Here is a 24,841-nt window from a genome sequence, read left to right as displayed (position 1 = left end):
TGAATACCCTCCAGTTTTGTTTTGTTTTGTTTTCTGGGTTTCCCCCCCCCCCCCTTTGGGGTCTCCACTTAAGTCCACATAAGATGTAACCAGTCGTAATTGCCACACCCTGTCTAAGTTCCCCAGGATTCAGGCAACCCAGACAGAAGGCTTTTCCAGTGGTTCTTTCCATCCAGGAAGGTTAACATGCCCACAGCAGGACATGAGCAAAACTCATTATGCATTTTACTAACCATCTGGATACAACAGTAAATAGTTAAATGAGGGAGATAGTGCATTTGCCTAATGGAAATACCTACATTACAAATAACTTTTTACCAAACCGATTATGCTTTACTTAAAAAATGAGAACCACTTCTTTGCCTTTTGACTAAGACCAAGCGTACCTACGAAGTAAACAATAAGACAAAATGATTCTGGGACAATTACATTACAGATTAAACTTACCTATATAGAGAGAGGACTTGTCAGTGGGTACAGAGTCATCAATAAAGGCTGTTCCCAGGGTGTATAGAGGGGTTCCTCCAGTTCCCAGCAACAGTTGCCCCAAGATGAAAACATACAAGTAATTAGAAAGTGAAGAGGTTGATGAGGTACAACTGGTGCTATTCCTTGTTATTGAGCAAGTATCTTTAGTGAAAAAAAAAAAAAAAAAATTGTGAATTTACAGAAATGTAGCACATAAATTAAATATCTAACTTGCAAATGATTCTTCCTTAACATAGCCTTCACTTTTTTTTCAATCACTTCACCTTGGTTATATTTAAATATTTAAAAATACAGAATACTGAAGAAAATTCATAAAATGTGACAATGTCAAAACTTTTAGAAAATATGAAACACTAACATTAAGAAGAAAATTAAAATTTTTCAGGTAGACTAAACATAACTGAAGCGACAGGTCCTAAGGAAGAAATTTCAGATTAAGAAGTGGGAAGGAGAAAATATCTTTCTTTTTTTAGGTCTTAATTACAATATGAGTACCATACTGAATTTCTCAACAAATACCTTAAAAACACATTTCGAAAATGTACTTAGGCAAAAGGACATTTTGACCTATATACTAATTCTCAATATTCACGGCAAAACAACAATATCAAAGTTGTATCTTTAAATTCAAACCATTTTATTGAATTTCTTTCCCTAATATCAGATCAAGTTTTATTATTTTATGATAAATGGGATAAATAAGTCCCTTAAAATATAAAGAAGTTCCCTAAAGAATCCTGAGATTCTTAAACTGGTATTTTCAATATTAATGGAAATGAAGAAATTAAGTTCATGATCATCAAATTATCAGATGCAAATCTGTGCATAAAATATGAGTTTTTAAATTCCAGATTTAAAATATACCCTCCAATATTGGATACATTCATGTTATAAAAAGATGGATAAATAACTTAGCAGATAATTTATATTCATAACTGGACTGGGTCAACTTTATTTATGCTAATTCCTTGGCCATGTCAGGCAATTGAATTGTAATTTCTGATTTCAATATTCACTTTTTTGATGTAATACATTAGACTAACATTTCCTTATTATCTCATACAATGAAATTGTATATAACTACATGTATTTCTCATTTAACTTTTTTTTATTTCTGCTTTATAATAAATAAGTAAGCTACCTTTAAAAGTTATATATGTGCATGTCTGTCTACATACATATATACATATTTATTATATTTATAAAAAATAAGTAAACTACATTTAAAAGTTATATATATATATATCTGTCTACATACATATATCTTTTATGGTAAATTTGGTACTCATTTCGGTCATATGAGTTTCCTAAGGGGTTTTAGTGTTTTTTTCTTTTTCAGAGAATGAAATCCATGAAGTTTCACGGGTTTTGTTTCTTTTTTTCTTTTCTTTTTTAGATAAATTTGAACTAGTACAGAAGAATATCAAGAGAAAAACAAACCTGTTTCTTATTCCTGCCTCCATCACTTTCTGCCCATCCCCATGTCACTCATTTGGAAGCGACACTTTTTAACATTTCAGACACTTAATCACACACTCACACGTTGCATGTGCACTTAATTTTTATACAAGTAGAGTTAAACTAAAATACGCTATCTTGTTGGCTTCAAACACCTGGACTCAAGTAATCTTCCTGCCTCAGCTCCCAAGTAGCTTGGACCACCCACGTGCACACAACCATGCCTGACTTCAGGCATCTTTGACAGTGGTACTTAAAACTGTATTTCAAATGCTTTGATGGTACTATTATAATATTCCACAGCATAAATTTTCTGTAACTTATTTACTTGGACTACCACTTAGACTAGGTAAATAATTTAATTAATATATATTATATGTTAATCTATATCATTATATATTCATAAAATATGTATTACGTATAGTAATCCTTACATATATTTAGAAAACTTTTGTCATTCTTATTGCAAATAATCTTGTGGTGCAGAATCTTTCATATCTTGACACATTGTACAAAGACTATTTGATTTTTTTTTTTTTTTTTTTTTTTTTTTTTTTTTTTTGTACTGCAGATTAAACCCAGGGGCGCTTAACCACTGAGCCACATCACTAGCCCTTTTTTATATTTTATTTAGGGACAGGGTCTTGATAAGTTACTTAGAGCCTCTGTGTTGAGGCTGGCTTTGAACTTGTGATCCTCCTGCCTCAGCCTCCCCAGCTGCTGGGATTAAGTACAAGCCTATTTGTAAAACAGGTTAGAAAGAATGGAGATGGTCCATCAAAACATATAAATAATTGTATTTTGGTAATATCAATTTGTTTCATCGAAAATTACACAAGCATGCAATCCCACTAACAACTCAATTATGCTTTACATAATAAAACTTAAATCACTACTAATCTTATTGGTTAAAAACAACATAATTTTTTCCTTGTATTCAGGGTTGATCCTTCAGCCTTGCACATGCTAGACAATCACGATACCACTGAGCTACCCACCTCTAGCCTGCCATGTAATTTCCATTTCATTTTAAAATCATCAGTGAAATTAAGCATTTTCCACATATCTATTAGACACCTGCATTTTTTCTCTGGGAATTAACTTTTCAAATTCACTGCGTATGTTCTGCTTTTGATATATGACTTACAGATGGTTTCTCTTCTCCATGCTTTCATGTAAACTAATAACAATTTTATCTAGGCATTTTTATCACTTTATTTTTAATTCGTGTAATATATTTTAGTGAGAAAGACAGGGATCCAGCATTCTGTAGGATTAACCAAAAAGCATCTTTTCTAACTTTTCTGCCTTAGGATTTATTTCTAGATGTTCGAGCCTGTGTCACTTTTCTTCACCATCTTTCTCCAGAAAAGATCTCTGGTGATTACTTTGGCTCTCTGAGATTGGATGGCATTAGCCTCTCATTTTACAACCCTGCATGAAATGTTCTGTAACTAATGAAATCTAATACAAACATCATACAAAGAGCTGGTTAATGAATAACTCACCTCATTCAAAGATAAATAACAACCAAAAAAGAAAAGCAAAAATAGTATGACAGAATTCTCCAAAAATATCATAAGAATGTAGTTTTAAAAATTATCACATTATGATGCTTAAAAAATAATAATGAAAACAATCACCTCTTAATGTTGAGAACTCAAACAGGGGTTTATAAACTCATAGAAGTGTGCTGATATGGAAAGAAATATAAATGGGTTGATAAAACTCAGAAAAGACATGAAAATAAAAGAACAAAACTATCAGAAATGAAAGTCACACTGGAATGGTCAAAAGAAAATAAAGATTAATAGAATTATAAGGAGAGACAAAAGGCACAAACATGAAGAATATTGAAAAAAAATTTATGATACCAAAATGTGTAAGATTCAAGAAAATGTTATGCATATGAGATTCAAAAAATGCAATCAAAGAAATACATAATCAACAGAAATAAATAAAATTGAGGAAACTTTTCTGAAATAAATGAAGACTAGTCTATAATTAATGAAGGCATAGAATGTCTAAGTGAAATGTGATACAGGACTTTTAACACCAAGATATGCCTGTGCAAGTTTACTGGATTTTAGAAGGTAAAGAAATACCATTTTGAATAACTAGGCCTAAAGATAAAGTTACTTATGCACAGGGAGATAGAAAACAGTATGCTTGCCAAGCATGGTGGTGTATGCCTACAATCCCAGCAACTTGGGAGGCTGAGGCAGGAGGATCACAAGTCTGAAGCTAGCCTCAATAACTTAGTGAGACCCTTCACAAAACCAAAAATAAAAAGGACTGGGAATGTGGCTCAGTGGTAAAGCACCCCTATATCAAAACAAATCCAATAAGGGAATGAAGGAATGCCAAAAAAGAAATCAATGAAAGATAACACGATCCACAATCTTTATACTCAAACACATTCAGCTACAAAGACAAAAACAAGTATTTGAATACATCTTAAATCTCATAGAATGAATCTTTTTCTTTTTTTGTTTAGAGACAAGATCTTGCTGAGTTGCTAAATGCCGTGTTAAGTTGCTAAGGCTGGCTTTGTACTCAAGATTCTCCTGCCTCAGCCTCCCAAATCTCTGGGATTACAGGGGTGCACCACTGCTAGGCTACAATGAATTTTGTTTGAAAAATAAAAAAATAAAAATCGCTAGAGTACAGTCTACCAAAGAACACTCCATTCAGAGATGACATGTGGACCTGAAGAACTTCAGAAGCAAATACAAAATAATTTATTAAATTGTACTGTTATAATATGGTTTTATAAAATGGATTCAACTACTCTATATATTCTGTGGTACTATTAGTTGAGGAAACTATTTGAAACTACGATTTTGACTTTTAATGGAAAATCAGTTTTGAACAAAACACTTCTGACATTGCTTAACAGGGAGGAGTTGCATAATGGCCACCACAACACATTTAGATAATAAGAATAAGTTCTGGAGTTACACAGCACAGTAGTGTAACCACAATCCACTTTATGCTTTGAATATAACACTTGCTTCTCTGCCACTGAAACTTATTTTTTTAATGGACATGTTTCTTTCTCTTCTGCTCTCCCTAATCTTTCCCCCTTCCTAATCTCAGGGGAAACAGGACTACCTTTCTTTCCCATTTTAGGCAGATTTACTTGTCCTTGAGTACATACCCACCATAGGAAATTTGGGGATGGTACCAGTAGATCTCAGAAATTACTATCTCCCAAATTAGCAAATGAATTACATCTCCAGAAGAGAACACTTGGAATGTAACCTTTGAATAACCTCTTTAAAAGCTTCCTGTTCCTGATGATGGGCAGAATCACAGCCTCTGGGACAGGAGGCCCCTTGTGTTTCTCCTTTGATAGCAAAGCAATAAACCTTTTTCCCTTTTATCAAAACTGTCCTCATTATTAAATTGGCATTGGGGACAAGAACTGAGTTTTCAGTTGCAGTAGGGAGATTATTATTTTATAACAACCTACTATAAAGGTTAAAAAGAAAGGAGTTTAAAGACTCCATATAGAAAGAAATGACAAATGTGAAGAACATGGAAATACTAATCACCCTGACTTTACATTACACAATGTATGCATGTTGAATTATAACACCGTACCCCATACATATGTACAAGTATAATGTAAATTCAAAAAAATCTAAATTTAAAAAGAAAAAAAGGTATGTGATTTGACAACACACCACAAGGGGGAGCCCCTACGTTGTTTCTGAATTCAGAGCAAGGTTGCCATTAAAAATCACAGACTAGAATTTCACTTAATAGAGAATCCAGTGGCCAGTCCTGCCTATAATATATATATTTACAGAGTCTGCAGCAAAAGGAAAAAAGAAAATCCACATACCATATGTCAGAATATTTAGAAGTTAAATATCAAGCTCAGCCCAACCCTAATCCCACACAGAGACCCACAGCCTTATTTACAGCCATTTGCCCTAAACACCTGGAAGGTGAAGAAACCCTTTTCCCCTGGGCCCATCCTGTAGCCAAGGGTAGGGAAAGAGGCAGAGCAGTGGAATTCCATCCCCCCAACCCCTTTTCTGAGAGGATTTCTAAGAGCTGCCTGAGTCTCCCAGGGTAGGATTGAAGAGGTAGGATTTTCCAGGGAACCTACTCTTTTTAATTACCTGCATCAAGTACATTGATTTGGCAAACTTTTGGAGAGGGCCTGACTTTCTACCTTCCCGGAAAGTGTGATTTTCTTCTCCTGTCCCCACTCCATGTCCCAGACTAGGGCCTGTGTTTGAGAAAAAGCTGCTGGATTGTTATATTTGACCACCCTAAGTCAGCAGAGCACCACTTTCCTATCTGGGGAGCTTAGCTCATTCCCATATCTCCCGCTTACAACGTTTTTCACTCACCCTGTTACCAGTCTTTCAAACCTTTCTTATAAAACTTGAAAAAGAAAAATGAAAGATCTCTGAACGTCAATGTTTGCAATGTGTGGGTCCCTCTGAAGAGGCACTGGGTTCAGGGAAGACTCCTTCTTCCACAGGACAAAGATGTCTGGTGGTAGAAGATGTGAAAAAGCAGAAAGGAAAATGCTCTTCCAAGAGGTAAGGAGCAATACTCCCAAGTCCAAATTTATATCCTTTGTCTGTAACAGGAAATGAGCGAGGCAGCAGCCAAGGTCTACTGGGCAGCTTTGATTCAAAAAACACGAAGGGCAGATGGGAGGAGTTTACACAAAAGAATCTCAAGGACAGCTCAGCCCTCTGTCTCCGTGGGAATTGAAAAGCAGGTAGCCTCTGCCTGCATAGCTCACCTGCCTGGGATGCCAGCCTGACTACTCACCAGCTATGGGGACCTAACAGGAACCAAGTCAACGATATAATTTTCAAAAAGAGCTACTGCACCCTCTTAGAAAGATGTTTTAAGAAAAATCAATAACATAATTGTATTAAATTAACATTAGGCCAAAAGAAATGTCTTTCTATGTTCTGTTAGCTATTTCGGAACTTTGGAAATGCAATGATCAATTCATTAGAAACATCTGAGAAGAAAAATAAATAGAATTAGAAAAACCAAAACAAATTAATGTTAGGACACTAGCCCAAAAATACTTTCATGGAGCAGATGAAAATTGTGAACACAAATTTCATCCTGAAACAAAGCAATAATTTATGTGAAAGAAGAAAGCAAAGCAGAAATGAAATAGAAAAAACAGAGAAGAAAAAAAGAAAGAGGAAATGAAATATGCACTGGGAGGAAATGCAAAAGAAAAAAATTAAAACTCCATAGAAAAGAAAATACAATGTAAAGAGCCCCAATGTAAAGAGACTAAGAAAAGAGGGCAATGGACATACTGAATGGAAATGAGAAAAGTAAGAAAAATGAATGATTAAAAAAAAATTTTAACACATAAGCTAGCCAATGAGGATCATATACACATAAAATTAAAGTATTGAGAAAGAAAACTAAAGCTGTGGAACAAAATACTGAAATATAAGATTTAGGAGATGACACTAAAATCTAAATGTATGAATGTAAATTAAATCTTCATTAACTGGGCACCAGGGAAACATGAGCTGATGAGTTCTCATCAAGAAACAGCATAGACTGGACTTTGAGGAGACTCCAAATCATACACACTGGGGCTGTTGAGATATTTTGCAAATAATACTAGCAGTACACTGTCACATGTTATAAACATTTCTAAATAATTTCAGAGTTGACAAAGTAGTTTGTGTGTCCCTTTCTAGATACTAATAAGGGGTATTGCGTGCACTGAATGAATCAATAGATATGAATGAATGAATCCATAACCTGAGAGTTTGAATTCACTGTATTGTATTGTTTTTCTTACCTTCATCATTTTTTTGTTCTTTTAATAGCCAGTCAGCCTAAATTTCTCTATTTTAGATAAGCAGATTGACTGTTAGATCCTATGTCAAAAATGTTTGTCATTTTATCTTGAGAAATGTTTATAGAAATGTTTTCAATTCCCATCCCAAATTATTTAAGTAACCATCAAGCACACACACACACATACACTTTCCTTTTTCTTGAATGTCACACATGCACAGGTGAGGGTAGACTCTGGTATATCCAGGGAAGAAAGGAAAGATTGGGAATTTTACAAAGACAGAGAAATCTTCTCAAGTTACTTTGAAATTCATGGGTACTTTTGGTGCTGGAGGGAGCTTGTGAGCTCTGATTGGTGAGCAGTAGCAGTCACTATGTGAAGACCAGATTTAAAGTCATGGTTTTCAATTCTTTATCAGTTGCCAAAATAATCTCTAAGGTAGGGCCTTCTTTCCTTTTATCAAAGTGAGTTGTGTTTATCATTGCCTTGTAAAACATGACTGGGGCTGTTATGCACAGCTACTTGTTAAGTGCCAAGACAGCTTGCAAACTCTGCAAAGAAGGCTATACTTTCTCCTCTGCCAGCCAGTCATGGGGAAATCTCTGTGAGGTCCTTACAGTGAGGACACCTAAGTTTTTGTAGTAAGGCTTAGTTAATTTCTATAATGACGACCTTCCTCCATTTTCCAAGGGGAAGCTGCAAGGCATGAAAAGCAATTAGACCAGTAGTGTGAGATGCCTGCTCACTTAGATGCTTGTGATTTCCATAACACATTTCATTTCACAATGAATGCTACTTCATGCATGTAATTTTATGCTTTGTTATGATAGAAAGCACATTCTTCATAATGGGACGTACAGGTCACCTAGTGAAGGTAGGCATATTTATGTCTGACCTACTAGTATTTAGGCATAATTCAAGATCTGCTTTTTAAATGAAGAATAGTTTGTAGGCAGGAGATACTATGGTCTTACTATAAAAACTTAGGGGCCCTCACTGTGATTTCCCTACGGAGACTCTCCAGAGGCTTCCCTAAATTCTCCCTGTCTGCATTTAAACACTGCCTGTAGGTGCAGAAATGGATTTTGCTTCACTTCCAACTAAACTTTGGCAGCCTTATGTATTATCTAGCAAATGGGCAGATGTATGTGCACAAATAAGGTAATATATGCCTCCAACACACTAAAAGGTACGCCAGGTTCTATGTTTCCTTAATATGTAAGAAGCATAGCAGGAAATATGACATGGCCCAGGCTGCTGAACTCCTAGAAATTTATGGCAGGCCTCTAAATGATTTGTGGTTCGTCTCCTTTCCTCTGGCATGCATATGCTATTCTAAGACATCTAAAATACTTTTCAACTCATCACATCTACCAAACTTCATACCATCAATATAAAACCCAGTATGGTGTTCTATGGAATAATAAAATAATTATGGTACCTCGATGCTACTGCCATTTGAGACCACCTCATTTTTTGTGGTGGAGGATTCTCCTGTAGTACGGGGTTTATGGATGTCTCTGGTCTCTTCCTACTAGATGCCAGAAGCATCCTCCAACTCAGCTATAATAATCAAAAATGTTTCCTGACATGGAAAATTGGCCCCAGTTGAGAATCACTGTTCCAGACTACATTATGACAGAGATCAAGATGATTCATACAGTACTGAGATGTGACAATAACATAACCTTAATCTTCCAATGAAAGCGAGCCACCCTAATATGTTTTGTAGTTAAGAAGTCAAAGAAAACATCTGTAATATAAATAGCTACATATTGTATATAAGACTGTGTTGGTTTGCCCAGAGATGGCAACAACTGTGGTTAGTATCACCCCCAGATGATGTTTACAATGATCTATGTCATGCTCCATTACTTTATCTTGCATGTGTACTAGACAAATGTGTGGGGAAAAGTGAGAATGTTTGTAGGAATCACTCCTAAGTCTTTCTGATCTTTGATAGTATCCCAAAGCTCTTTAATTCCCTTAAGGACATGGTACTACTTCTGGCTTAACGTCATATTCAGGAACATGTGCTTAGCCCTTTCAACTATAATAGCTTTTAGTTCACAAACTCTTCCAGCTGGTGGATCGATACTTCCCTTCCTCCTCAGGATTCTGTTGAAAGTCTTCAAGTCCCTCCAGGATGGATTTAGGAGAACGGACATATCGCATATACCTGGTCCTGTTGTAAAATCCTTCAAACAGATCTGCACTCCCGTTAAGTACTGAATTCAGAGTCCATGGACTGGCTTAGACTTGGGAATCTGACAGAGGGCTGTGAATTCCCACTGTACATATTCATATCAGGTTTTGGTTCATGAGACTTAGAATTATTATATTTATATATATTGATTCAGTTCTTAGAACTTGTTTGTGTAATTGGGCCGATTTTTCCTCTGAAGCTTAGCGTTGTCATTCATTTTCTCTCTCTCCGGGCTCTGAATAGACAGATGAAGAATATCCATTACGAGGTCCATTCTAATGGTCTTTAATTAATTTTTGAACAGGAAGGGCTACTGTGAAAATATAACATTAAATTGTATTTCATAGTAAAAAACCCTGGGTACTAATTCTAATCTTTGAACATTTACAGAATAGTTAATATGAGCCACATTTAATTCAGCCACTGAAAACTATGAACAAATTTTGACTCCTACATTCCCAAAAAACTGAGTTTGATGTAGTAGCAGTGATGATTTATAATAAAAAATTAAAGCCAAAAAACTTCAGAATTTATATGATTTAAATACTACTGTAGGGATCCAGGATGGTGGACTAAAGGGAGGCTGCATTCCTTGTTGCTCCTTAAGTCTGATTTCAAGCAGAGGATATCTGTTTCTTGGTGAGGCAGTTTTTGCTGCTTATCAATCTCCTGCTGTTTACCCCATTTGTCTGCTGTGATCACCTGCAGTCTGCCAGCATATTGACACCTTTTTTCAGTGCAGATTGCTCACTGTCAGGCGCCTATCATCTGCCATTTGCCTGCCTCTCCCCTGTCCATTGCCTGCATTACACCTGTCCATCACCCCCCAACGCATGAGGGTTACCTCCCGATCGTCCAAAACAGTCAGCAAACTGATCGCCGAATGCCAGTGGAGCATCAGCTGCCTGTTGTTGCCAGGAAGTTCACTGTGACAGTAACTGCAGGTTTGATTACACATGGCTGCCGCCATTTTGAGACAACACCCAGGCCCATTAGACCCCTGGCCAGACTGACTGAGCCCTGTCTCCAGGATTCCTCAGCCCAACCAATCACTCCCTGCCTTTGGGGCCCTCACATCGACTGACTGCTCCCTGCTGCCAGGACCCCCAGACCAACTGACTGCGCCCTATCACTGGGACCCCAAACTGACTGGTTGCACCCAGCCATCACACCACACCTAACACACCCGCAATCACACCAAACACACCCGACCTCAAGGACCTCCAGTTGAGCATGTCTACACCCTGAGCTGCAGCTCCCCATTTGCCAACACATTTGGAAGCCAGAGCGGACATCTTGGATAATCCTGGAAGCCCTAGCTCCGATCTTTAGGTGGGGCAAATCCCATCCTGAGATGCCTGCTGGAGACTTGCAGCTCATTGTCAGGTACCTCTCATGCATCAGGCTACTGAAGACTGGGAGGTTTCATTACTATATGACTGTTTACCGTAGATTTTCTTTTTTCTCCTTATTGAAAAATTTTAAGTTTTGGAGATCCAAGATGGCGGACTAGAGGGAGGCTGCGTTCCTTGTTGCTCCATAACGCCGGATTCAAGCAAAGGATATCTGTTTCTCAGTGAGGCAGTTTTTGCTGCTTATCGATCCCCTGGTGTTTACCCCATTTGCCTGCTGTGATGACCTGCAATCTGCCAGGATATCGACGCCTTTTTTGAGAGCAGATTGCTCACTGTCAGGCGTCTATCATCCACCATTTGCCTGCCTCTTGCCTGTCCATCGCCTACTTTACCCCTATCCATCATCCAACGCTCGAGGTTCACCTCCCAATCGTCCAACAGCTGCCAGCAGACTGACCGCACACCGCCAGTGGAGCACCAGCTGCCCGCTGTCGCCTGGAAGTTCACTGTCACAGTACCTGCAGGTTTGATTACACGTGGCTGCCGCCATTTTGAGACAACAGCCAGGCCCCTTAGGACCCCTGGCCGGATTGACTGAGCCCCATCTCCAGGATCCCTCAGTCCGATCAACCACTCCCTGCCTCTGGGGCTGTCACATCAACAGACTGCTCCCTGCTGCCAGGACCCCCAAACCAACTGACTGAGCCCTATCACGGGGACCCCAGACCGACTGATTGCACCCGGCCTCCAGGATTCCACAACTACACCAAACACACTGGACCCCCAGGACCCCTGCGGGACCAACTGCATCCCGTCTCCAGGACCTCCAGCTGACCACATCCACCCCTGAGCTGCAGCTCCCCATTTGCCAACACATTTGGAAGCCAGAGCGGCCATCTTGGATAATTCTGGAAGGCATAGCTCCAATCTTCGGGTGGGGCAAATCCCATCCTGAGACGCCTGCTGGAGGCTTGAAGTTCATTGTCAGGTACCTCTCATGCATCAGGCTACTGAACACTGGGAGGGTTCATTAGTATATGACTGTTATACTGTAGATTTTCTTTTTTCTCCTTTTAAAAAAAAATTTAAGTTTTTATTTCTTTACTTTCTTGCTTTCTTTTCCTTTTGTTTCCTGTTCCCTCAGAGTCTCTTTCTCCCTTTTTGCATGCTAACATCCAATTTCTTTTGATTACACTCTCATCCTTTCTATTATCTAGAACTTCTGTATATTCTTTTCTTATTACATTAACAGCCACATTCTACATCCCTCTGCATCCTCTTTGTCCTCCATTAAAAACTGCAGACCTTACTGCAAATCTGTTTGTTTTATTGAAGATAATATTTGAACTCATTTTGTTTAATATGACAATTTTGTTATTGTCCCCATACGGGCTAATTGGTCTAGGACTGAATAGTGTCTGATTTGGGCACTGCTAATATTGATCTCCCCTTAAAGAAAGGATTTTTGAAACCTATAGAGCCACTATAAGCCTATAGGGGGAAATCTGCAATACCCCAGATCTGCACTGCTAGAGGGGAAGATACATGAACAACATAAAAAAAAAAAGGGAAGAAAATGATCCAAACAAATCTAGATTCTATAGTAATAGAATCCAATGACAGTATGGTAGAAGAAATGTCAGAAAAGGACTTCAGATTATACATGATTAAGATGATTCGTGAAGCAAAGGATGAGATAAGAGAGCAAATGCAGGCAATGAATGATAATACCAATAAGCTGAAAGAGCACCTGCAGGAAGCAAAAGATCATTTCAACAAAGACATAGAGATTCTCAAAAAAAAAAAAAAAAAAAAAAAAAAAAAACCAAACAGAAATCCTTGAAATGAAGGAGACAATAAACCAAATAAAAAACTCAATGGAAAGCATCACCAAAAGACTAGACCACTTGGAAGACAGAACCTCAGACAATGAAGACAAAATACTTAATCTTGAATATAAAGTTGCCCAAACAGAGAATATGGTAAAAAATCATGAACAGAATCTCCAAGAACTATGGGACATCATGAAAAGACCAAATTAAAGAATTATTGGGATTGAGGAAGGCACAGAGATACAAGCCAAAGGAATGACCAACCTATTCAATGAAATAATATCAGAAAATTTCCCAAACCTGAAGAATGAAATGGAAAATCAAATACAAGAGGTTTACAGAACACCAAATGCACAAAATCGCAACAGATCCACACCAAGGCACATTATAATGAAAATGCCAAACATTCAAAATAAAGATAGGATTTTGAAGGCCACGAGAGAAAAGCATCAGATTACATGTAGGGGACGACCAATACTGATAGCAGCTGACTTCTCAACACAGACTCTAAAAGCTACAAGGGACTGGAACAAAATATTTCAAGCTCTGAAAGAACATGGTTGCCAACCAAGAATCCTATACCCAGCAAAACTAACCTTCAGATTTGAAGATGAGATAAAATCCTTCCATGATAAACAAAAGTTAAAAGAATTTACAAATAGAAAGCCTGCACTACAGAATGTTCTCAAAAAATATTCCATGAGGAGGAAATGAAAAACAACAATGGAGGTCATCAAAGGGAGGAACTACCTTAGAGAAAAACCACTCAAAGGAGAAACCAAGCTGACTTAAAAACCAAAAATAAGCCAAATGACTGGGAATACAAATCATTTCTCAATAATAACCCTGAACGTTAATGGCCTAAACTCCTCAATCAAAAGATGTAGACTGGCAGAATGGATTAAAAAGAAAGACCCAACAATATGCTGCCTGCAAGAGACTCATCTCATAGAAAAAGACATCCACAGACTAAAGGTGAAAGGATGGGAAAAAACCTACCACCCACATGGACTCAGTAAAAAAGCAGGGGTTTCCATCCTTATATCAGATAAAGTGGACTTCAAGCCAAAGTTAGTCAGAAGGGATAAAGAAGGACATTTCATACTGCTTAACGGAACCATAAATCAGGAAGACATAACGATAGTAAATATTTATGCCCCAGACAATGGTGCATCCCTGTACATCAAACAAATCCTTCTCAATTTCAAGAATCACATAGACCACAACACAATAATTCTGGGTGACTTTAACACACTGCTATCACCCCTAGATATATCTTCCAAACAAAAACCAGTCAAAGAAACCATATAACTCAATAAAAAAATCAATAACCCAGAATTAATAGACATATATAGAATATTCCATCCATCAATGAGGGGATTCACTTTCTTCTCAGCAGCACATGGAACCTTCTAAAAAACAGACCATATGTTATGCCACAAAGCAGCACTTAGGAAATGCAAAAAAATAGAGATACTGCCTTGTGTTCTATCAGTTCATAATGAAGTGAGAGTAGAAATCAATGACAAAATAAAAAACAGAAATTACTCCAACATCTAGAGACTAAATATTATGCTATTGATATTGAATGAAACATGGATAACAGAAAACATCAGGGAGGAGTTAAAAAAATTCTTAGAGGTCAATGAGAACGACAATACAACATATCAAAATCTCTGGGTATGAAACACTATGAAAGCGGTACTAAGAGGAAAATTCATTGCATGCAGCGCACTCCAGAAAAGAATGAAAAATCAACAACTAAATGACCTAACATTACAGCTCAAAGCCCTAGAAAAAGAAGAACAGAATAACAGCAAAAGTAGTAGAAGACAGGAAATAATTAAAATCAGAGCTGAAATCAATAAAATTGAAACAAAAGAAACAATTCACAAAATTGACAAAACAAAAAGTTGGTTCTTTAAAAAAGTAAACAAAATAGATAAACCCTTAACCACACTAACAAAGAGAAGAAGAGAGAAAACTCAAATTACTAAAATTCATGATGAAAAAGGAAATATCACTACAGACACCACTGAGATACAGAACATAATGAGAAGTTACTTTGAAAATCTGTATTCCAACAAAATATAAACTACCAAAGACATTGAAAAATTTCTAGAGACATTTGCTCCTCCCAAGCTGAACCAGGAGGACATACACAATTTAAACAGATCCATATCAAGCAAGGAAATAGATGAAACCATTAAAAACCTACCATCCAAGAAAAGCCCAGGACCAGACAAATTCTCATTCGAGTTCTACAAGATCTTCAAAGAAGAACTCATTTCAATACTTCTCAAAGTATTCCAGGAAATAGAAAAGGAGGGTACCCTACTGAACTCATTCTATGAAGCTAAAATCACCCACTTACCCAAACCAGGAAAAGACACATCAAGGAAAGAAAATTTTAGACCAATATCCTTGATGAATATAGATGCAAAGAACCTTAACAAAATATTGGCAAACCATATCCAAAAACATGTTAAGAAAATCATGCACCATGATCAAGTGGGGTTCATCCCTGGAATGCAAGGATGGTTTAACATCCATAAATCAATAAACGTAATCCATCATGTCAATAGACTTAAGGATAAGAATCATATGGTTATTTCAATTGATGCAGAAAAAGCGTTTGACAAAATACAACACCCCTTCATGCACCAAACACTAGAAAAAATAGGGATAGTAGGAACATACCTGAACTTTGTAAAGGCTATTTATGCTAAGCCCATGGCCAACATCATTCTTAATGGAGAAAAACTGAAACCATTCCCTTTAAAAACGGGAACAAGACAGGGATGTCCTCTTTCACCACTTCTATTCAACATTGTCCTTGAAACTCTAGCCAGAGCAATTAGACAGACTAAAGAAATTAAAGGGATACGAATAGGAAAAGAGGAACTTAAGCTGTCACTATTTGCCAATGACATGATTCTATATTTAGAGGATCCAAAAATCTACTCCAGAAAACTTCTAGACCTCATCAATGAATTCAGCAAAATAGCAGGCTATAAAATCAACACGCATAAATCTAAAGCATTTTTATATGCAAGCGACAAAACAGCTGAAAGGGAAATGAGGAAAACAACTCCATTTGCAATAGCCTCAAAAAATATAAAATACTTGGGCATCAATGTAACCAAAGAGGTAAAAGATCTCTACAATGAAAACTACAAAACATTGAAGAAAGAAATTGAGGAAGACCTTAGAAGATTGAATGATCTCCCATGTTCTTGGATAGGCAGAATTAATATTGTCAAAATGGCCATACTACCAAAAGTGCTATACAGAGTCAATGCAATTCCAATTAAAATTCCAATGACGTACCTCACAGAAATAGAGCAAGCAATCATGAAATTCATCTGGAAGAATAAGAAACCCAGAATAGCTAAAGCAATCCTTAGCAGGAAGAGTGAAGCAGGAGGTATCGCAATACCAGAACTTCAACTAAACTACAAAGCAATAGTAACAAAAACGGCATGGTATTGGCACCAAAATAGACAGGTAGATCAGTGGTACAGAATAGAGGACACGGAAACAAACCCAAATAAATACAATTTTCTCATACTAGACAAAGGTGCCAAAAATATGCAATGGAGAGAAGATAGCCTCTTCGACAAATGGTGCTGGGAAAACTGGAAATCCATATGCAACAGAATGAAACTAAACCCCTATCTCTCACCCTGCACAAAAATCAACTCACAATGGATCAAGGACCTTAAAATCAGAACAGAGACCCTGCATCTTATAGAAGAAAAAGCAGGTCCAAATCTTCAACTTTTTGGCTTAGGATCAGACTTCCTTAACAGGACTCCTATAGCACAAGAAATCAAAGCAAGAATCAACAACTGGGATAGATTCAAACTAAATAGCTTTCTCTCAGCAAAGGAAACTATCAGTAATGTGAAGAGAGAGCCTACAGAGTGGGAGAAAATCTTTGCTACTCATACTTCAGATAGAGCGCTAATTTCCAGAATAGATAAAGAACTCAAAAAACTCTACACCAAGAATACAAATAATCCAGTCAACAAATGGGCTAAGGATATGAACAGATAGTTCACAGAAGAAAATCTACAAGCAATCAACAAACATATGGAAAAGTGTTCAACATGTCTAGTAATAAGAGAAATGCAAATCAAAACTACACTAAGATTCCATCTCACCCCAATTAGAATGGTGATTATCAAGAACAGAAGCAACAATAGGTGTTGGCGAGGATGTGGGGAAAAAGGTACACACATACATTGCTGGTGGGGCTGCAAATTAGTGCAGTCACTCCGGAAAGCAGTGTGGAGATTCCTTAGAAAACGTGGAATGGAACCACCATTTGACCCCGCTATCCCACTCCTTGGCCTATACCCAAACGACTTAAAATCAGCATACTACGGAGATACAGCCACATCAATGTTCATAGCTGCTCAATTCACAATAGGCAGATTGTGGAACCAACCTAGATGTCCTTCAATTGATGAATGGATAAAGAAACTGTGATATATATATATGTATATATATATATATATATATATATATATGCAATGGAATATTACTCAGCTATAAAGAATGATAAAATTATGGCATTTGCAGGCAAATGGATGAAATTGGAGAATATCATGCTAAGTGAGATAAGCCAATCTCAAAAAACCAAAGGAAAAATGATCTCGCTGATAAGCGTATGATGACACATAATGGGGGGGTAGGGAGAGGGGCAAGAATGGAGGAAGGAGGGACTGTATAGAGGGAAAAGAGGGGTGGGAGGGTTGGGGGAGAGGAAAATGAATGAATCAAACACCATTACCCTATGTAAATGTACGATTACGCAAATGGTATGCTATTATTCCATGTACAAACAGAAACAACATGTATCCCATTTGTTTATAATAAAAATAAATTAAAATTTTAAAAATAAATAAATAAATACTACAGTAATAATTTTTAAATGATGCAGAGATGCAAAATAAAATTGACAATGTTAGTATAGAACATATCAAACTAGAAACAAGTATGTAGAAATCATAAACTAAACAATGTACTAAATGAAATTGAATTGATATATTAGAGAATAAACTTCATTCTGAAGCAACCAGATACCTGTCATAAAAAATTATCTCCTGAAAAAAAAAAATTATTTCCTGAATACCAGGGCATTTAGTAAAAACAAAAGCAACAGTATTTTACGGTGTTTCAGGTCACAATATTATAGCACTTAAACTATACCCATAAAATTGAAAATTAAAAGTGTTCAATCACATTGTTACATAATGTTTTAGTAACACCAAGTCCATAAAACATCCAAAAAAGGTAAAATACTTCATTACCAAGGTATTAATTGTTCTCATAAAATTCAAGTTAGGAACCTGACTAGATTGATAATAACATGGGGATGACAGGAAATATCATCTACAAAAACAAATTGATATAGAAAATTTTTCTCCTTTTTCAAAAAAAAAAAATCTGCACATATTATTCCTAGGGACCCCACAAGCACTTTAATAATATTAAGTATCCTCAGAAATACTTCAATAAATAAGGGTTTTAACTTCATTCCTTTATTCTTTGAAACAGTTCCTTTATTACCTCTCTCCTCCATCCTCTTCATCAACAAATACCTACTCTCTACAATATGTGGGATAATATGCTGGAAAATGGTGAAACCTGGTGTACAGGAACCCTTTTACAAGTCACCTATTTTAACATTCTACACAAACTTGTGTTTCCCTTGTGTTCTGACCCCATCCTATAACAAACAACTGGCAACAATGAAATTTGTGGCAGACATTGAATCTTTGCCAAATAGTCTAGGTAAAAATTAAAGGAAATAGAACGACTAGGATTTAAGAGTAGGGAAGAGGAACTGCTTCTCTCCTCTTAATCCTATAAAAGACCAAGATGGCCCCACCCTTTAACACACCACTGAAAGGATTAAGGTGGGACCAAGAAAATAATTTTAATTGGAAAATATGTGTCAAAGAAAAGTAACAATATGCTTTCAGTGAAACTGACAGGATTATTAAAAATCAGGGAAAGAAATGAGGCTCAGAAAGATAAGAAAGGTAAAATAGCGGAGTGTCATAGCACATACCTGTAATCCCAGTGACTCAGGGGGTCGAGGCAGGAAGATCGCAAGTTTGAGGCCAGACTCAGCAACCTGTGATACTCTAAAAAATTTAGCAAGACCCTGTCTCAAAATAAATAAAAAGGACTGGGAATATATCTCAATGGTAAAATGGTACTGCCCCTGGGTTCAATCCCTAATACCACCCCCAGCAAAAAAAAAAAAAAAAGATAAGGCATATACTAAATCTAAGAGGAATTTGTTTAAAAAACAAAACAAACAAAATCCCCTAGTAAGTGTGGAATGGATATCAGGAATCAGTTAAGTAAGAAATTGTTTTTGAAAAAATTGTGGTGCCAAAAGTACTCTCACCATCCCCTAAAAGAAATTATGACTGATAGGTGTACATAACCCGGAGTTCCCAACTCCATACAGGTAGCCTAAAACAACTTCTCGGCATTCAAGACTGATGATCTCCAAGCACTCTCCTCAAATGTGGCCAATGATGGTAACAAAAAAATGATCCAGAGAAGAATTTTGAAGCCATGTGCTGGAGGAATACTCATAATACTGTGAACTCACAATTCCTACAAAGCAGTGACTTCGGTGTATCTTCTTTTAACTACCAGTGATTACTGTGACCGGTGTCTTTCTCACATGTCTGGGCAATAACAAGAAGGAAACAATGCTAATAGCAAATAAAAAGAGAGTCAAAGAGATGTTTTACTTTCTTTTTTAATATGTGTATTGCTAAAGGAATATAGCTAATGAGGAGAAAAGTAGTTAGAGATACTTGAGAGATAGTAGCTGAGGTATACTGCAGGTTCAATCTGGAATAAAGTGGTAGTGGGAAAACACTAAAAATGTCCATTGTTTTGTTATATGAGATAAAGAAATGAGGGTGAAGGGAAGAAAATCAAAAAGTTTTATGCTTAATGGCTACTATTATCTCACCAATTTGCTCAATAACCTTGAACTATGTAGCTTTGGTGTAAACATTTACTGATACATCCATGAAAGGTGTCAAAATCTGATACCACATTCCATTTTTTAGCAATACATAACTATCTTCTTTTAAAATGTCAACTACAATTTCTCTTTGAGTGATCAAAGTATTGAATACCTGCTTTGTTCTACGTATAGCTATACATACTGTATTAGATAGAAAATAAGCAAAGCAATTACTCTTTCTTCTAGTCTAGTAGAGGGGGAAGGGAAAGGTTCAAAGAGAAATAATAGATATTCTCCATCAATGAAAAGTTCAGATTTTTATTTAAAGGGTATACAGTATTTTTGGACCTCAAGTATGCAAGAATTATTTACCCATTTCAATATATTTATTGAGCCCCTACTTTATGTACTCTCCCAAAGCATGGGACATAGAGCAATGAACATAACCAATCCAGTTTCTGGTCCCACTGAACTTATCATCTAATAAAGGTAGTTTGAATTTTAGGTAGATGTCATACTCCAGAGGCACTAAATTTGTTTCCTTGCATAGGAAAGTGGCACTGCACAGCTCCAAAAGTCAGCAGTCACTAAGACCAGAGAATGCAAACTGTGATCCATGGATCTATTCCAGCCCACTGAATCTTTTGTAAATAAGAATTTATTGAAACACAACTGTGCCCATTTATTTCTAGGTTGCTATGTCTGCTTTCTTACTATAAAAAAAAAAAAAAAAAAAAAAAAAAAAAAAAAAAAAACAGAGTTCATTGCAATGACTCTGCATTGCCTGTAAACCAAAAATATTTACTACCTTGCACTTTACAGAAAAGTTTTCTGACCTCTTAAGACTACAATATAATTGTTCAGGTACCGTCCATTTTTTTTCAGAAAGCTTTCTCTGTTTTACTCATCAGTCTCTTTATTTTTTTTAATTTTTATTTTATACTGTAGAAAGATTGAAACAAACAAAATGGAGAACTCCCTTGAAGCCAACCATCAACTTCAACAACTATCAGCCCATGATTAATCGATTTTTGGATCTTCTCTCCCAATTTTATTTCCCTACTCATTGGTATTATAGTTTTGAAATAAATCTAAAACATCATATTACTCAACCTTAAAATTTTATTATGTGGGAGGCTGCATTACTATCCAAAAATTGTTTTTCATTCACCTGGGAAAAAGAATGAACTCCACTGTCCCACTGGCATTAGGATTCATTCACCTAGACAGCATCTAAAACATGTTGCTTTATCCACTGACAGGTGAGTGCCAGGGAAGCACATCAGTCCAGGGCAATTGGTTCAACAACCTGAACCTGCTTTGTCATATTCTTTTTTCCACAGCCTGCAATATGTAAATAGTGACTGGTCAATCTACCTGAATCTTCAGGTGAACATGGCTTAGAGATTAACTGATGCCTGCTTGTAAACAACACAGAGTTAATGCAAGATCCACAAGATTTCTGTAAGCCTGTGAGATCTTGGGATTATATGTTACTAACACATAACCAAATCTATATATCTTTAGCCACGCAACAAGTATGTTCTAAGTGATTACATTTTCCCAAAAATCATGCAGAATGCTAGTGATGCAATGATAAATAGGACAGACACAAAAGATTTCTCTGAGAAGATGGCATAGATGTATTTTTCCTTATTCCTCCTCTAAGTACAACTAAAAGCCCTGAACAATATGTACTTGTGTGTGTGTGTGTGTGTGTGTGTGTGCATAGTGACTGAAGTCAAAGAGCAGACAGACCAGCTAGTGATATTGGTTACTCAAGAAACCACACTATTGTAAGTTTCTGAGGTTTTATTTTTGCCTCATCTATGCCATAATTGGAGTTAAATGTCAAGGGGCGAAGACCGATGAAAGGACACAAAAACCCTGATAATTCTAACCAAAAAGATCAGGAAAGGTATAGCCTGCCACGGCAGAAACCTCTAGACAATAAACACTCTAGTCAAAAAAACAGCAAAAAAAAACAAAACAAAAAAAAAAAAAAACGATGCTTCCATGTACACCCACACCAGCTATACAAAGAGAAGCTATAAGATTCCAGATCACCCCTCCAGGTTGGTGCCAAAAAAACTGAGAAGAGATACAGGGTTTTATCCCAACCAAGAGATGATAAACCGTACCTGCCAGTGAACTTTCATCAGTAGCCTGTATTTCCATCTTCATGCATCACTAAGGCACTCCTCTTCCTCTCAGCATTAGGTGACATAACAGGAAGCCTACTGAAGCCAGGACTTTCAGAATAGTCCAGTGGGAACTAGGCCGTACCCCTCCTCTGCGGTGTTAAAGACAGCACAAGAACAGGTAGGAAGTCCACTCATCCCCCTCTCAAAGAGAATGGAATCAGTAGTATTCTGGTAGAAATCCAGAATTACCACTATTACTCAACAACAAGGAGCCTGTTCCCATCTTGGGTATCACTTGAGGCTAAGTGAAACTTTGACTTCTTAGTAACCTGGCCTCACCCACCTCCACCTCCAAGCTATCAGGGGGTGCAACTACTGAAGAAGTTTTAAATAAGATCCAGAGTTGAATAATATCAAGCAAGGCTATGATAACTGATGTACATAGAATGCAGAATCTAGAGGAAATGCTCAAGAAGCTAAACAAAGAAATGTAATTAAAACACAAATAAATCAAAATGGAATTCTAAACATTATTCAAGAATCCCAAAGGAAGGCAGGAAGCATATATTAGAGAAAAAAAAAAGTGAAATATGAAAGTGTAAACTTAAACTTTAACATTTATATTGCATCTAAGTGGTCTACATATAATTGAAAGGAAGACATTACAGGGTAGAATAAAAAACATAACCCAAACAGGTTCTACCTACAAGAATCTTATTTCAAATATAATGTTGTGGGTAGGTTCAATTTTAGTGAATGATATAAGGGACTATTGTCCAAATATTAATCAAAATAAAGTCAGAATAGCTATATTAATATTAGAATAAAACTGACTTCAAAGCAAGAAATTTACCAGACACAAAGAAAGACTGAATGAGAAAAAAGTCAATCTACCTGGTAGACATACAAATCCTGAATACATATTCACCAACAAAAGAGCTATAAAACATGAAGTATGAACTAATGAAATGAAAGAATAACCTACAAAATCTACAATTATATTTAAATATTTCAACACCTCTAGAAACAATTTATAGATCAACTAGCTAGAAAATTAGCAAGGATACAGAATAACTTAACAATCACAATTACCAAAAGTATCTAATTGATATTCATAATACACTTCACCAAACAAATGCATAATACACTTTCCCATGTAGTGCCTAGAGAACAGAGTAAGATAGACCATACCTTGGACCATAAGGCAAACCTCACTAAAATTAAAAGAATTAAAATCTTAGGTAATATGCTTTCTGACTTCAACAAACACAAATTACAAGAAAGACAGAAAAATCTCCAAATCTTGAAAATTATTAAACAACAAACTTTCAAATAATCCATAAACCAAAGAGGAAGTCTCCAGCATTAAATACATTAAATAGAACAAAAATGAATATACAGTACATCATAACTATAAGACAAAGCTAAAGCAAAGCTTAGAGTAATATTCATAGCAATAAAATACACACATTAAGGCAGGCATAGTTGCACACACCTGCAATCCCAGAGACTTGGGAGGCTGAGGCAGGAGATAGCAAGTTTGAGGCCAGTCTCAGCAATTCAGTGAGGTCCCAAGCAACTTAGCAAGACCCTGTCTCAAAATAAAAAATAAAAAGGGCTGAGGGCTGAGCTCAGTGGTAAAGTGTACCTGGGTTCAATCCCCAGTGCAAAAAAATAAATGAATATATTAGAAAAAAGTAAAGATCTCAAACTGATAATCTAAGCTTCCATATAAGCCACTTAAAGGAGTCTCAGGGAAAAAAAGGGGTGGAGGTACCCTAAAACCAGCAGAAGGAAGAAAAATAGAAATAGCAAATCAGTGAATTGAAAACAGTAATGAAACCAAAACTTGTTCTTTGAAAAACTGAATTAAATTGAGTACTTCTAACAAGAGATTGACAAAGAATGAAAATGAGTAGACAAATATTATCAATCAGGGACAAAAACAAAGGATTCACAATAGATCCTGCAGCCAAAAAAGGGAATGCTAGGAAGAACTGTATTTGAATATCCCTATAACCATTAGGGAAATTGAAAATTTGGGGCAGAGGGATTGAAATTTTAATGGAAAATCTTGCAAAACAGAAATCGACAGGCCCAGATGCTTTAATAAACATATACAGAATATTCTAGATAATTTATCCCCAAATACAGAAGGGACACTTTTCAATTCATTATATGAAGCCAGTAGCCCCTGAAACCAAAATCAAACAATGACACAGGACTAAAAGAACATACTAATATAATCTATAGTGTAAGTACAAAAATTCTTAACAAAATATCATCAAATAGAATTCAGAAATACATCAGAAGAAGTATAAACCTTTGACAAGTTAGGTTTATTCTAGAATGCAAGCCTGCCTTAATAATCAAAAATTTTACAAAAATGTAATCCATTACCTCCAAAGACTAAAAAGTAATAATCATATGCTCATATCAACTTATACTAAAGTATTTGACAAAATTCAACCATGATTTATGATTAACAATTCTCCAGGAAAAAAAAAAAAGAATAAAATGAAATTACATCAACTTGATA

At 36.3% G+C, this 24,841-nt stretch overlaps 1 protein-coding gene across 1 annotated transcript in view; it reads right to left on the bottom strand.

The window, feature by feature from the left end:
* The window catches only part of SLCO4C1 (solute carrier organic anion transporter family member 4C1), a 70,781-nt gene that overhangs the window by 32,783 nt on the left and 13,157 nt on the right, over nt 1–24,841 (bottom strand). The window contains exon 3 of the mRNA XM_079145883.1: nt 448–630. Within this exon, the coding sequence (XP_079002009.1) occupies nt 448–630 (183 nt within the window). The remainder of the gene's footprint in view (nt 1–447; nt 631–24,841) is intronic.

The sequence above is a fragment of the Sciurus vulgaris genome (genome assembly GCF_902686455.1).
Source record: "Sciurus vulgaris genome assembly, chromosome: 6".
Lineage (NCBI taxonomy): Eukaryota > Metazoa > Chordata > Mammalia > Rodentia > Sciuridae > Sciurus > Sciurus vulgaris.
This window is presented reverse-complemented; position numbering and strand designations above follow the sequence as displayed.